The sequence below is a fragment of the Fulmarus glacialis genome, unplaced genomic scaffold (genome assembly GCF_000690835.1).
Source record: "Fulmarus glacialis isolate BGI_N327 unplaced genomic scaffold, ASM69083v1 scaffold21972, whole genome shotgun sequence".
NCBI lineage: Eukaryota > Metazoa > Chordata > Aves > Procellariiformes > Procellariidae > Fulmarus > Fulmarus glacialis.
In genome coordinates this window covers 10,302-26,033 of record NW_009200044.1, presented here as the reverse complement: position 1 = coordinate 26,033, position 15,732 = coordinate 10,302, and the positions used below count along the sequence as shown (strand labels likewise).

General features: G+C 46.6%; 1 protein-coding gene across 1 annotated transcript in view; it reads right to left on the bottom strand.

Moving 5' to 3' along the window:
- Window positions 1–4,102: 4,102 nt before the first annotated feature.
- The window catches only part of DENND6B (DENN/MADD domain containing 6B), a gene marked incomplete at its 5' end in the record, with an annotated part of 18,000 nt that continues 6,370 nt past the window's right edge, over window positions 4,103–15,732 (bottom strand). The window contains 15 exons of the mRNA XM_009573456.1: window positions 4,103–4,737; window positions 5,088–5,162; window positions 6,023–6,125; window positions 8,199–8,308; window positions 8,690–8,743; window positions 9,682–9,771; window positions 10,205–10,269; window positions 10,960–11,025; window positions 11,597–11,691; window positions 11,790–11,885; window positions 12,277–12,399; window positions 13,009–13,064; window positions 13,866–13,928; window positions 14,190–14,269; window positions 14,818–14,923. Of these exons, the coding sequence (XP_009571751.1) occupies window positions 4,615–4,737; window positions 5,088–5,162; window positions 6,023–6,125; window positions 8,199–8,308; window positions 8,690–8,743; window positions 9,682–9,771; window positions 10,205–10,269; window positions 10,960–11,025; window positions 11,597–11,691; window positions 11,790–11,885; window positions 12,277–12,399; window positions 13,009–13,064; window positions 13,866–13,928; window positions 14,190–14,269; window positions 14,818–14,923 (1,305 nt within the window). The remainder of the gene's footprint in view (window positions 4,738–5,087; window positions 5,163–6,022; window positions 6,126–8,198; window positions 8,309–8,689; window positions 8,744–9,681; window positions 9,772–10,204; window positions 10,270–10,959; window positions 11,026–11,596; window positions 11,692–11,789; window positions 11,886–12,276; window positions 12,400–13,008; window positions 13,065–13,865; window positions 13,929–14,189; window positions 14,270–14,817; window positions 14,924–15,732) is intronic.

Genomic DNA, 15,732 nt, shown 5'->3' with positions numbered 1-15,732 from the left:
CTCTGCCCCCATGGGAAGCCCACCCGCAGCCCCTCGCTGCTGGAGGCAGCCCGACTTCCCACCGCCTGCACCACGCAGACAGCAAAACCACGAGCGGTCGCTGCACAGGAGACAGACCAAGGGAGACGGGGCAGGAGCTCTCTGGAAGAAGGACACGCCTGTTCTGCACCACAGACGACTCGGCTGTTGGCAGCAGCAATGCTCTGCAGGCTCACGAGCATTCAGGTGCCGTGGGAGGCGGCTGGTGGCACACAGACAATTTGGCAATCCTTAGAGCTTCCAGCAACTGAACATCGACTGCGACTATCCCAGGGAAGGTGGCAGTTCTTTCTATTTTGTTTGGTCTTGTTTCAGTGTTACGCTTTCTGCCAGGGAGCAATCCAAATTCCTCCGCAGGGCTCGGGAGAAGGTGCTTACAAATAAAGGTGTTATGGTTGAGGTGCTCCTTGGCTTTGCTGCTGTTAGATAAGAAACAGGCGGCAAGCCAGGCGGCTCATGCCTCCTCCCTGCCTTGGGGGAAGGTTCCTGGCCAAGGCCACGTCAACAGAGATGAAGGAGCCATGGCTGGGGATGATTCTGCCCCTACAGCCTCCTGCCAGGCCCCAGCTTCTCCACCATCAAGTTAAAATCAGCCCAAATGCTTGCTCATACCTTGTCTACTTCTGGGGCTGAGTGCTCAAGCACCATCACCCGTGCAAAGACAAACCCTCGGGGGGTGTTGGCGGGCCCATGCTCACCCCCATCACGCCATCAGCTAGCACAAATGGACACGTAAAGAGCATTTGGAGACCTCCAGCCCAGGGAAAACAGCTCAGGGCAAGAGCCAGGAGTGCCATCGAAAGCTGCTGAGGCTGGGGATGGAGACGGTGCCGAGATGGGCTCAAGTACCAATGAGCAGAGGGGTGTGACAGCCCACGGGGGCTGGGGGGGGGTGACAGGGGGACAACAGGGGAGGTGGGAGCACGGACCGACCAGTATGTCTACTGGAAGTATCTCATCTGCCACCCAGCAGCGTGCTGTTTGGTGATCGCTGGGATTCCTGCGCCACCAGAAATGGAGGTGAGGAGTGGGGTGACGGCTCAGAGTCGTTTAAAAGTTGGTTATTACCAGCAGCACAAGGCAGATGTTGCTGGGGAGGACAGGGACAAGTTCCCAGGCTCTTATACAGGCACATGAGCCAGGACTTACAAAGAGGGCAGAGCAGAAAAGCCTGTTAGGAGGTGAGCAAGGTAGAGAGAAAAATGGACGGTGCGTAGAAGCCAAGGTGGGAAAGCGAAAAGGATGCTAACGGGCGTGGTTGGCAGGAAATACGGTCTGACCTCCTTGGGAGGAATGCAAAGCTAAAAATACATCGTCGAGAGGAGTAATACCTGAAGGAGGCTGTTTGGGCTGTTGAGGAACAGCTACAAGATGATGGGAAGATGAGCCAGCGGCTGCTGAGCACTGCAGGAGATAAGGGTGCGTGCTCATGCACCCACCCACCTCTCGGCACACCCTCTGGCCCCCGGGGCCCTACGACCTGTGTTGGTACAGAAGAAGACGCAGCAAAGAAGACAAACGACTTGTGGGATGAATCCCTGCCAGACAGTACAGCCGGTGTTTGCTTTGGCGTAACACCAGTCGTAAGGCCGTGAGGCTGCGAGCACCCAGGGCTTCCTCCTGCGGGTACCAGGTGAGCGCCAGAAGCGTTTGTGGTATGACCCTCTCCCACATGGTGGCTGGGAGGGAAAATAACTAGGCTGAGGTTTGCTAGGAGGAACAGGAACAAACCCACTGCTAGGGCTAGAGGGGAGGTGAAGGCTCTGCAAGTAGACATGGGGGCGAACGGGTGGGGGGAGCAGAGAAGCAGAGGTGCACAGCGATGAGGAGGACAAGTAGGGTCGACCTCGGATCCCACTCCAGGAGATTCCCAGAGGAAAGGAAAAGAGTAAGGAGGTTGGGGGAGCAGAAGAGAGACAAACCACAAGACTATGGAAACAAGGGTGGCCCTCCCCATCTCTTCAGTAGTGCCACGCTTCTGTGCAAATGCTGTTGGAGAAGTGTGGGGCAGGCCCACAGCCAACGCGGCGGGCTGGGCACCATCAGGGCATGCAGCAGCCGGGCCACAGCGGTTCCAACCCAGTGAAAGGGAAGGAGACAAGCCAGCAGCTACAGAGGGTGTTAAAAGGAAGAGCAGCTGGCCAGGATGACAAAAAGCCAAAAATCAATAACCAAGTAGGAAGAGGCGAAGAGCTGGATCCAGGAGTGCCAGTGTCTCTGGAGTACCAAAACCAGCCAAGGACAAACCCATCCTGGAAGGAGGGGTGACAGAGCTGGGGGGGAGTGAAGACAGCGTACACAACAGCGGCAACCGGCACACGCGAGCCAAAAGGGCTCAACTGGGGACAAAAAGGGGGAAAAGATGGCAGCCTGAAGTGAACCTGAACTCTGAGATCCACGCCAAGGGGACTTGTCTGCCCAAGCGGCTGAGGCGGGCAGCTGGTCCCAAGGCTTCTGACCGCAGGACCCTCCGCCCCACGCAGTGTTTGCTCTGCCGGTGCATCGGACGTGCGGTGGGCAGGGCAGAGGGACGCGCAGCAGCAGGCGGGTGCGAGCTGCCCTTTGCAGGGTGGGCTTAGTGAAGCCTACGGAGAAGTCTGCCAAAGGGGACGGGAGCCTCCGTGCTGACCGAGAGCTCCGGACACACGTCCAGTGGAGACCGAGAAACCACCGTGCTGAGGGCCACAAGCGGCCATCCTCAACAGCACACCTGAACAAATACATCTGCTGAGAGAGACCCAAAACAGGAGACAACTTGGCTTAATTATTTTTTTTTTTAAACTAATATTTTCTACTATACATTAGTGCTTCAGTCCACCACAGTCACTGCAGAGCTATTGCACGGACGCACACACAAACTCTATATACAGAATATACACTGTACAGGCAGGGCTGCCGCTAAGGAGTATTATACAGAATTCGTTACTACGGGGAGGTATGTCCGTGTCTCCTCACTTGGCCGCTTCCAGGCTGGAGGCGGTGGGAAACTGAGCAGCCTCACGCTGTTCCTGCACTGTCCATACCTGGCTCTGGAGGGGAAAACGCAGGAAGGGTTCAGCCGCCTCTGAGACTCACTGACATCTCCCCAGCCCCGAGGCAGTGCAGCCACGGGCAGGACTGCTAGTGAAACAGCACAACTTCCACCCCATGAGCACTGGGCACTGCCGACAGCTTTGTGCAGGTCTCAGCTGAAATGCTGAACCCTCCTGCCACATGCAAAGGTGGCTCCTTACAGGGCTTCTTACAGAACAGGCGTGCATCAGGCTGCCAGACCCATCCTAAAACCCCTTCTTAAGGCAAACATTCAGGCCCTGGCCAGACTGGCAGATGGTGAAATGCAGTTTCAGTAGCAGCGATCATCCCTGGGGTTACAGTAAATCCATTTCCAAGGCAGCGGGCAGAAAGACTGCTCTGTCAGGCAGAGGGCAACTGCCTCCAAAGCCGGCAGCAGAGCCTCAGTCCAGCCCAGAAGCACACGTACGTCTCTCTCTTTCCCCAGAGGCGAACAGGAGCAGAATGACCGAGCTGGAAGCTGGGTTGTGGTAAGAACAAGTTGCGGTGAGAGCTGGAGAGGTTGCTCCGCACCGACCTCAGCACAGGGCGAGCACGCACCTCTCAGAGCGGGGCCCACGCACCCACGCAAGGGCCGCTCTGTGAGCTCCCACTTGGCAAGGCTGACACAGGCCGTAATAATCACGTTCTCCGACACGTTTTATCAGCAAGTGGGCTGACCACATTAGATATCTCACTGCCCAAGGCAGAGCTCCAGCTGTCTTGTACGTTATTAAAGCACACAAACCTGATTTTTCAAGCAGAATAAATTACATCTGGAGGCCAGCTCCTCTCTGTGGAGCTCCAGTAGCTATTCCCATTCACACAGCACCCAGCCGAGATCTCTGGAGAGCTCTGTTCCTTGCAGATGCACCAGCCCTTTCTTCTCTCTCCCTGCCTTGGGGAAAAAACAACAGCATTCCACGTCCAGCAATTCATCCTCCCACTCCCATCACAGCTGAAGCTCTTGCCGGCATGAGTCAGGCTGCTGAATGGGCAGTGACAATTTTTTCACATCATTTGTATGTGGGGGACTAGCATCTCTCTCTTTTATCATCAGGAGCTGTCCTGAAAACAACTCCCCCCTACAGGTCTGGTCCTGCTTCTTCCAGGCAGGATGACGGCATTGAAATTTTGAGAGCCCAAGCACTAGACAAAGATGGATGTGTATATATGGGCGACACGTGTTTTGCACAGCCTATCACATGCTGCTGGAAGCCTGGCTGTCACTTTCTGACCTACTAACAGCCACACAGGGAACAGTTTCTCACTTACAGTCCCCTAATCCAGCTCCTCAAAGCAGGACTAGACCGAGAATAGTGCACATGGTTCCCCATTTCTGCTACAGTTCTGACCCACGTGCTCACGTGCTCGAAATCATATGCAGTTGTGAGCACGGTCCAGATCAGGTCACGTTGGCTGGATCAGGGAAGAACTTTCCTTTCCAAACGCAACTGCAGCTGCCCACATCTCGGAGCAGGGTGGGAGGGCCCTTCCTTCTCCGACAGAGTCCCTTCACCGTGCTCAGTGGTGGTGCAGCACAGCCTGGAGATCCTCCGGCAAGGAGCCAATGATGGTCTCAATATACAGGCCCACCCGCTGCAGAGTTTCCTCCTTCACAGGGAGGTGCTGGCACCTGGCTCTTACCTACGGGGAGAGAGAGGAGAGAAACAGAGGAATTTTGTAATAGCTTCAAAATTCCTCTTTCCGCTTCGCCATTGACTGAGCAAACTTCACATTGTCTCTTTAGTTCGGGGTACGAGACAACAGACAGGAAACTGTCACCTGAGCCTCAGGGAGATGAAAAGAGTCAGAACTTTGAATCCTTTTCTACACAAACACTGAAGTTTGGTGACTGTCCCATTTGCCAGTTCTCCAATTAGGGAGCGAGAACAAAGTTTTCTAAGCAACAAGTGTGAGCCATGTCCCTGGTCTCTCCCGGCCACAGAAATACAGACAGAAAGGAATGAGAGCAGGAAGAAGGGAGGAAAACTCACCAGCTTCTCACGAAGTTTTAGCACCAGGTCTACAATCTCCACCTCAGACTTGTCCTTCATCCAGGCCACAATGTTCTAAAGAGAGAGAACAGCTTTCTTCAAGGACATTTCTTCTTTACAGAGCTTTTCTCAAAGAGATACTCCTAAGCAAAGCCTGAAATAAAAGCCAGGATGAGGTTTCTCATCCTCTTTCACAACTCTGCTCACAGCACTTAAGCCTAAATGAGCAAGTCAGAGCTCTCCCCGCTTTTCTGACCATGACAGCATCAAGCTCTTGCCTGTAAGAGGAGAATCAAGGAAGCAGGCAGTGCAGGGCTCCCCTCCTCCAGTCAGCACCGTGAATCTTGTGCTGTGCTTAGAATTTAAACCTATTTGCCAGAGTCAGGCCTGTTAAAAAGGAGGCAGCTTTGGCATTCCCCACACCATGCTCGAGGACCTGCACTGCTGAACAGTGAAGCAAGCGCTGCAGCTGAAGGTGCACCTGGACAGGATGCCAGAGCTCCTGGGACTACCCCAGCAGCTGCTCAGTTTAAGAAATTGTACCAGCAGTCACTACTAAAAATCCTACCTATTTTCATTAGGCATTAAGGAAGCCAGCAACAGATGACGCTTCCAGTCTGGAACTCTGTTGGCTTGGGAAGGGCCTGATGAATGAAAAATAGTTGATAGAAGCAGCCAGAGCAGGACCTGCACTGGCTAACAAAGTAGGGGAGCTGAGCTGCTTGTGTTCTTGTCCCCCAGATGTGCTGCTATTCCTGTGCACGGACGGACATGAGGCAGAGCTGTGATTCCCAAGGGCACAAAGCACTGTCCCCCATCCATCAGTGCAGAATCGAGGTGTGTCAACAAGTGTCCAAGGTAGCAGTGCCCTCATCTCCCAGGTTTCAGGCCTGAGAAGCCTGGTGTTCGTTTTAACACCTGCAGCTGGAACATACCGCTTCACAGATTGCCTCCAAATGAAGGGCCTCCAGCTTCTGGGTCATTTCCTTGTGCCTCTGACGGTACCAGCCATCAAAGTTGGGAGACTTGAAGAAACGCCTGCAGAAAGAGAGGTGACGTTGAGAAGGGGATGGAGGGGGATCCAGAGAAGCACGCTGGCTCCACTGCACACAGATTTCCCTTCCCACTGCAGCAGACACAGATGTGAGAGGAAAAGACATTCTGATTCACAGCGTCATTAGGGATGGTAACCGATAATGAGCTAATATGCTCTTTTCATATCTTCTCTACTCCAGAGGCTTCTCTTCTGTCAGGCATTAACATGATACAGCTGAGCAGCTTTAGCAGACTGTCACCGACGAGCAATCCTGCCAGTCTCACACCTTCCTTTGCACCAGCTCAAGCCTCAGCTAATGCAAGAAGCGGTGCTCTTTGCCCTTCTGTAGCCTTATTTTGGCCCACTTTTCCTTTGGAGTTACGGTAAATGGGATGGTTCAATGTGGGAAGAAATTCACATTCCTCTGCAGTACCTTGCTTAATTCCTCTCCTTTCCTGATATTTAAAGCTTTCAACCATTTGCTAGCATGGATCTAAGTCCCATATAATTGGTGATTTACGTCTCCTACATAAACAAGGTATCATCTAGGCTATGTCAAAGGATGTGTAATTTACACCTCTCGAGTGCAGTACCGTAATAAACCTCTGTTTTTACTGAGCTACTCAGGAAAATGAACAGGGGGCAGCACAATACCTGTTTTTGTCTCAGTGTGTTATAGAACTTTAGATCAAATTCAGAATGGGATTGAAAAGCCACTAACGGAAAGACAAGGGTTGTGACAGCAGAGAAAAGAAAAGATGAGAAAGTTTAAGATGCCATATAGAGCTGAGTAACAGCCACTTTAGCAGCACATTCTTTGCAACTCTGATTAATGGTGGGGATACCTGAGATGCTGTATTTCAGCATCTTCCTCTATTAAGAGTGGCCCACTTAGTATCTCTTCAAGCTACTTCCTCAGGCTACTTGCAGAGAGCAGTTCACCAGCAGAACTCAGCTGATGTTTGTACAGTTTCTTTTTGCAACTTCAAGGAGTCTTGCTTTCGTGCGCTCTCTCCAGCGCAGTGGAGTCCTAAACCCAGCCAAGATCTCTAGATGCCACTGTGATACAGATTTATTTTTTAATTAAGGGTTTGACTTAGGAACACAAGAAATAGTATATGCACAAAATCTCACACAGTTAAGAACCCTGGAATGTGTAAACTTCTGCATGTACATCAGTTGCCTGCAAACCTCAACCAATTTATTGAAACAGCTTGTTGTTTGTGACTATTTTTCAAAATATTAGGTATCCAAAATTAAAGTTTACTGTCTGCCACACCCACGCCATAAGGAGTGGAACTGCTTGTTTTCTGATGAATACATTAAAGCACAAAATGGTACAAACTTTACCCCAGCAACAAAACATACTAATCCATGATTATTGTCTCTGCTCACTTTCTGGAATTTTTTCCCTTCTCCATATCCGTACATCTCCCATTTTCCTTCCCACTGGACAGGGTTCCGATTTCTGGATTTTTCCTACTCATATTGTGATAATCTCCATCCCATTTATAACTAATTAACGAACTCTCCTGCATGCTCTCTTAAATTCTACCCTGAAGAAACTACGTCCTTCTTATGTTGTAACAGCATTGCCATCATGCAGTAAAAATGAAATGGCCATTGTCCTGAATGGTGTAGAAACACATAAAACCATTACTGGATGAAGACCTACAAGTCTTTATACCCATCTGCCCAGGACCAGAAAGATTCCCTGGAGGACAATAAATGACATAGCTGATGTCAGAGATGAGTCCCCTTCTTCTCCAGCAGTGAGGACTTAGTTTAAGTTCCTGAGGACTTTAAGTTCCTGAAGGTGGAGAGTTGACAGCTTCTAAACTCAACTGTATCTACTCATTTAAGAGACTACATAAAACACAGGATTGATTCTGCCCTGCATTTGCTCTTCCTGACCATTATTAGTTAATCAGTTCTTCATAGGCATGAGTTTTTCAGGTGACCAGTCCCTGTCCCGAAACTCCCTTTTTGCTCCCAATTCTAATTGAGGATTTGATGTTCATTATAACTTGCACCAACTGTTAAGGGGATAAGGCATGTAATTACCAAAATCTTACCTGTAGAGGCCTAACCAGTCACCCTTAAGTACACAGGTAAGTTGGGGACCAGCATGCTCAAGGGTCTTCATGAAATCTTCCTGACGGAAAGGACGAATCTGTGGAGGATTCTGCACAACAGAAAGACCATACTACATGGCACCCAGAAGAAACTGGGGGAAAATGAGATCTCTGTTTACAATGGAAGAGGCTGCATAAGGCAGACTCAATAACTACGAGAACAAAAAATTCATGAACATCTTAACCAGCCTTGCTAGTAAAATTCAAATTAGATTCACAATAGCTGAGCATACTGCAAAACAGGAAGCATCTGTCCCAATGTTTGTTTCAACTTCTTTTTTTTTTTTTTTTTTTTTTAAAAGGAGTAATAACCCTCTTCCTTCAACGAGGGAAGTTCACACAGCATATCAGTATGCAATCAGCATATGGCATAACTATTCCCAATCCCCGCAGCCAAAGGAAAGCAGAAGTGATTGGAAAATCAAACATACCTTCCACGGAGTAATGGCCCTCTGCAGAGGCATCAGACTTGCAATATAATGCTCCTAAGAAGAAATTAAAGGCGGGGGGGAAAGTTAAAACAATCGAGGAGCCTCTTGCATGGTCACCAAGTGTGATGGTCTTCTCCAAAGCATCACAGCCCACTCAACAGCCTCCTACTCTCTCTCTGGTTTTTTTCTTCATAGTTGCATTTTACATGAGCCTAAGTGTTCCAGCTTGTTTCCCACCAGGGGCTGGGTCACAAAACTATGCTGCAGAATCCTAAGCATGCCACGTGAGAAAAGGTCAGGTGGGAAGAAGTTGGCAGGAGGGACTAGAATCTGAGAAGATGCTCTGTCCTCCCATATACTACCTCCTAAGATGATGTAGAAAAGAAAGTGGAGGAGCCAAACTTGGCCAACTGGATGGTCACCAAAAAAGCACTAGTAGCTTTCTAGTGGGACTAGACAGGGAAGGCCCTGAAAGAAAGCATTCGCTAAAATCTGCCTTAGGGTGGTGATCACCACGTGGACAGGCCTCTTAAGCTCTACAGCAAAGCTTCCCAAAGCCAGAAGGGAGGGCTTCACACTGGCAATGGGTTTGATTCCAGCGTTAGAGCAGAAGAGGAATGTTTTGGGCTCCTGTCCCTTCCCTATATATCTGCTTTGACTACCTGTTGAGAAGAGCAAAAAGTCGGCATTAGAATCGAATAGCACGGAACACCTATTCCTACACTGCAGGAAACAATGTTCTGTCTTTACACACAGCATGCTGAATATCCAACCTGCAGACTTTTATGCTAATTACTGAAATTTGCATTCAAGAGACATTTAGTTCCTTTCCACGGAGTAAAACATCTCTATAGAGTGCCACATCCTGAATTTATTACAGATGCTCAGCTACGGGTGAATAAAAGAGGGCAAGTGCAAACTTGTCACTCAAGCATCTCCTGTTCACCTCTCCTCACCTTTACACCACTCTGACAAGTCTCTGCTCAACTCACCAGGGGAATAATGAAGCTCTGGGTGAGCTCCAGGAGGTGACGCCTCAAAAGGGCACTTTGGACTTCAGACGGGCGTTTCCGCTGAATCCCCTGCAAGCACAAGCAGCGCATTCACAAAGGCGCTATTCTCTGTTATGCAGACAGATGCAGAATTTGCAAACACCGCAGCTATAAGCAACCAGTCCAGAGCAGTCTGGAAAACTGTACTGCCCAAAATACATATTCTACTCTCTAGTTAAACGTATCACTCACATTTCACTACAGAGAATCTGTTTTTTCAGACTCTTTTTTTGATAACAATTGTTCTCACTTAGGTTATCATTAGTGCCAGCATTTAATCCATAATATCAAGTGAAAAATTTTAAAACTGGCATGATAAACATGTCCAAGTATACCTGACTGGATTATTACACACTGTAAAAAGTCTGTTCCTTTTGGAGAGTTTTGTATGTTTAAACCAAGCTGTTAGCACGGTTTTCCCATAATGACATACAGGATGTAGGATAGAGTGGAAACTGCTTACCTTTAGTAATCTTTTTATCAGGCTTTTGTCTTTGTGAAGAAATGTTTTATAAGAAGTATAGATTCCTAGATTGGAAAAAAAACCAAACTCAAAACCAGAAAAAAACCAGAAGTTAAAAGCAAAACTTTGCCCACGTATCTGGGGAGGCTCTAGATTATATATTATTATAGAGTGCAGGGCTAACAGAATTGAAATTCCTAGCACAAACCCTGGCAGCTCCGTGTGTGTGTATAATTACAAAAATCATAAAAAAAATAATGACAAAAATTATGAAATTGCTCATGCAGCCAGGATTAAAGGACACTGAACTAGCTCAAGGACCTTCTTATGCTAAGCTTATGGTGAGATAACTTACTGGAGTCAGCTTATGGCTAGGCCTGAGCTGAACAGTTAGTGAAGTGACAGATAGCTTTATCTAGATAAGCAAGTTCCTTTGATTTCCATCGCATCTAAAAAGCAGGCATGATATATAGAATAAAATCAAGAAAATCAGAAGTTCTTCCGACACTAAAATGATTTGTTCAATTGGCTTTTTCAATCTCAGAACAAAGATGTACAGTTTTTCTGTATGAGATGGGGGATGCCACTACAGAGGACTGTGTAGCACATTGAGTGTGAAAAGATGGTAACACCAAAATGCCTGTTTGTTGAGATACAAAGAATAACGTATGCAATGTTCACATGCCTGCAAAGCCTGTAAAATCCCCCACGTGGAGGGGAAATAGAATTAAATGATGTCTGACAAAAGGACTTACCTGGTTTTGTGTCCAGAGTTTTTAGTTTAGCTAGCTTCTTCACCTTAACTTGCTTGGGCAGGTCTCCTGTCGAAAGACATCAAATGACTAGCTCAGGCTCTAAAGCTACCCTCACAGCCACAGCATGCACATGAGAGACTTCGCACTCGAGAACATCCAGTCCTACACTTGTACGTCTTAAAACACATCCTCCCTTAACTCCACCCTCACATAAGCCTTCTCATCTGCTAACTTTCGTGCCAAAATTTTGGAACCGGAACGTGTTAAGGAGGCATTACAAAAAACCCCACTCCTCAACCTAGAGGTTTTCTTGGCTTCATAGGTAATAATCAAAGTCTCTCTCTCCACCTCTCTGTTCTTCTCTATGCAGTTTTCTCTTTCCTGCCCAAGAAGGACTTCTCCTTTTCTTAATGCTTCAGAAAAAAAAACACAGCAAGTTATCCTCTCAACGATTTGTCTTCACCATTGTTTGCGCTCATCCTGCACATCAACTGAGTCAGTGTCTAGACTTCCTTTGGTTTCTCAGCTCTCACAGGAATGAAGACGTGTAAAATGATGGCTAGCACTCCAACTGTCAGCTCACTACTAGCCTCTAACAAGGTCTACCAGCACAACAGGACTTTGGTTCCATCCTTACCTGACATTCTGAGCTCCCCAACCCGAAGAATGTGTGGCCAGTGCTGGAGAGTTTTGATAAAAAAAGGGTTTGTGACTCCCACAACAATGTTTGGCCTAGAAAGAAGGGAAAAAAAAGCAGAACAATGCTAACCTCAGGGTTTCCTTCACACAGACAGTGGCAAGTGGGTAGCAAGGCTCTACTGGCTACTTACGGCGCTTGTGTCCTGGTGGTGTACTCTTTAAATTCACTGTCATGGATAGTAAAATAGGGGCGGTAGTCACAACAGTACCTCAGAGGAGCAAGGCAGCTGTAACAATAGACAGAATAGTTGCCGTATAAACTTCACAGGAGAAGAATGTGTGTTTATATCAGGTTTATGTCCTAGAGCAGTGTTTTATCCTGCCAGAGGTAACACTTTGGAGGAGTTCCGGGCTTTTTTTTTTTTGCTAAAGCTGGGTAGACAAAGTTCCCCAGGGCTACGAACCATCAGGTCTCCCAACATGGGAGATTCACTTTTACTTTTCTCTACCATTGGTGGAATATGAGCAAGACTCTCTTGCTATGCTATTTGCCTTACATGCTTTCATAGGCAAACTAAATCTAAAACAATTGACTCGGCAGAAGCGTGGATCTGAAAGAGAAAAACTGCCAGAATTTATTATTATAGGTACCTGTATCTCCGAATTTTAAGGCATTACCTGGTAAGTGCCAGAACCATTTCTGAAGAAACTGTAGGGGATGGTGCCATTACAACAATTGGCTCTCCTAGTAACATCAGCTCCCATAACATCTGGATATGAATTAGCACTGGCTGGAAACACCTGTTAGTGAAAGGAAGAATGAGGTTAGGAATGCAGTTCAGGAAAGACCAGACACAGTTATTGCATATAAGCCTATCCAGATGTGCTTCTATATGGGAATTTGAAATCTAGGATTGATTTTTAGTATCCCACAACAGAATGCCATGTGTCTTTATATATGCTGTTGCTCAACCATTTTATACATGTTTAAAGGAAATGCTTTCAACACCTGCTGATCACATTGCTCTCAGTATGTCTCTTTATCTAAGCAAAGTAAAATCCATGTGGATTACAGCAGATGTATCTCTATTAGAATAGTACCTATAATGCTGAAAAGTTTGGTTCAGACACAATGTGTATGCTTCAGAGCTTAAGCTGATCACCAGCTGAGGTCATGAAAAGAAACGCTCCTCTAACCAGGGTACGGGGGGTTGTGTTAAGGGCAGTGCACACAGGCTTAAACACTGCACAAGCTCCGCAAGCCCAGTATTCTAAATGACATTCTGCAAAGCAGTAATTTTTGATTCCTCATTTGACATCTCCACTATAATTATGATTTATAGGATACTCTGAGCCGGGAGAGGGGAAAGCAGACGGAGAGGAGAGGGTTGCAGGGATGGTGGCTCTCACCTGAAAAGATCCAGTTCATGAATACTGGGGAGAACCAGTGGGGCTGGTAACAGGTTCTAAATGAGGAAGGAAAAAAAACCCAAACAAACCCAAAACTGTTAGTAAATGGAAGCATCCTGACGGAAATGCCATCTAAACTGACCACATCAATCATAAAGTAGCTCCTTCTACAATAAGCATAAAAAGAAGAGAACAAGGTTAATGATGGGAGGTATGAGGCAGGAACAGATCTGGATTGAGCGGTCAAGGTCCAAATGAATTTCCTTTGCTAGAAGATAGCCAAGAATCCCTTCTTTTCAAGATGTGAAGGACTTCCTCTGTCTGCTCCTTTATTTTCTAGAGTTTTCTCTGGTGCGAGGCAGAGCTTAAGATACAGATAGAGACAATAAGGGTTGGTAATATGGGTATCAAAAGTTGTGAAATATGACAACATTATTCAAAGTAGAGAAAAAGGGAAAAGATCAAATGAACAAGAAGAAAAATCAAAGCTGAATGAAAGCAGTAAAGATGTTCAGGCAGCAAATGCTGCAAAACAACACAGAAGACTAAGGTAGGGTCTCGTGGAGACCTACCTATGCATGAATTCCCAGGAAAAGCAAGGTGAAGAAAAACTGTGAGAACAATGCACATACATAACTTGAAGCACACAAATTCTGGGCAGAGAGTCCTGTTTTGAAAGACACAGGCATGACAGCGTGCAGTTTGAACCAGATGGGTATCTTAAACCACATTAATCCCAAGCCAAAGCGGTTTCAAATAGATAAGACGGAAAGAGTTCCAGTTCTTCTCCACCCTCCTTCCTTCGTAGTCTAGATTCTGCTCATCACTGGCTTGTGTCATGCCACACTTCTTCTCACCTCTTGATTGAACTGCTTCACTGGGCTTGATCCTGGCTTATCCACCCTTGATGGGATTCTCACCTAGATTACAAATAAGAACAGACAGATTATCCAAGGAGATGGAATCAGTTAGCATACACACACACTTTGCTTTCTTCCCTAACAACCATCCGTGTGAGAAAGCTTCCTCAATTATCAATTCTAATTATACAGAGGTTAGGAATAAAGGGAAAGAATCTAGAGTAAACAGCAGTTTTAACATCCAGAAAAAAAGGGAATACATGTTCCACTTCCCAGTTTGCCTCAGTCTGCTGCTGAGTACAGATCATCAGCAACGAGTACCTGAATGACAACTCCCATCACTGGAAGGTTCAGAGTCTGTCCTGGCACAGGAGGTGGCCATTGATCAATCTCATTGCACACTGCAGGGACATAGGTAAAGAAAAAAGTTTAATCTGAAGGTCAATACAGCTAATTCAGCTGGTCCTACCAGTTCTGCCAATTTTATTACCGCTCATTCCTAGTTCATGTGTCCCCCTGGCTAGTTGCAAACAAACACTATATCAAGTAGTTGTGCAAGTAATTGTGCACCTGACTTACGTCTGCACCACTGTTTCCAGTGCAGGCCCAGCAGCACTATACTGTTGATAAATCATGACTAAGTTGAATAGTGCAATAAAGACCTGGACAAAGATGTAGCATTAGCAGTTTTTTCCTCTCTCTGGGAATTCGTTGTATGCAAAACTGACAGCATCCTCTATTAAGGTTGTCAGACATTTCCCATTAATGCATCCTTTACAGCTGTTTATAATTTTGACAAGCCAACCACTTGGATGAAAGTTTTTCCCTGTTGGAATTTGTTCCAGGATGAACTAATTTGGAACATTTCAGCTGTCTTTCAGGAACCTCCTGATAAAACCTCTGAAAGATTTCAATATGCAAACCCTCCCTCCTAGATCTGACTGCTCACCTGCCTCCAGGCATGGCTCCAGCTTGTCAAAGTATTCCGGAGCAATCAGCTGCAGCAATGACTGGAACAAATTCACATATGGAAGGCGTGACACCAGCACCAAAGACTGAAAAAAGGTACAGTTAGGAGTCAGAGACCTCCTGACATCACCATTTCTAGCACTGCATATACTTATACTGCTTACTAGAGGGCTACACTTAAAAATCAACATCAAAAACATGAAAGAGCTCAAAAGCAGCACTTTTACTGGTGGAATTCTTGCTAGCTACCTAGCTGTTGAACCCTCAGGCTTTGGGAGACCCTGGGTATCCACACAGGCAAGGAGTTTTTTGTTTAATGAATAAGCACAGCTGGCAGCTTCTACCAGGGAGCCACCGCAACTAAGAGGGCTGAGTTTGTGACCTAGCAAAAGATCATCTGGAGGAAAAACAAAAATAAATTGCCAATAGGTTCAAAGCTACCAAAACAACCATTTCAGATGGAGAAGTGCAAAGGAGCAGACCACTGAAACTGAAATTAGGTAGATAAACAAAATAAAGGAATTCTGGGGAAGAAGAAACGAAGTAACTTGAAATAATGCTGATTTGCCTCCAGCAATGCCTTTTTTTGTTGTTGTTTTGGCTTCTTTCTAATGCTTCTTTATGAAATGTATCACTATTTTTTACAACTTTTCCAACTCAGTCCCACTGGGGGTTTTCATTACTATGCTGATTATTCTCTTCCTCTAATCGTTACTGGATACATTACTTAGGATCCAGTAAAAATTTCTGCAATAGTCATTTAAACACCGCCTTTCCAACCCAAAACTTTGAAATAAAAAAAACCATCCAAGCGTGACAATATACTTCACTGAGGAATTCAATGTGCCCACTACTTTTGTAAGTCTATCAAAGAGCAAGCACACTAGCCTGCTAT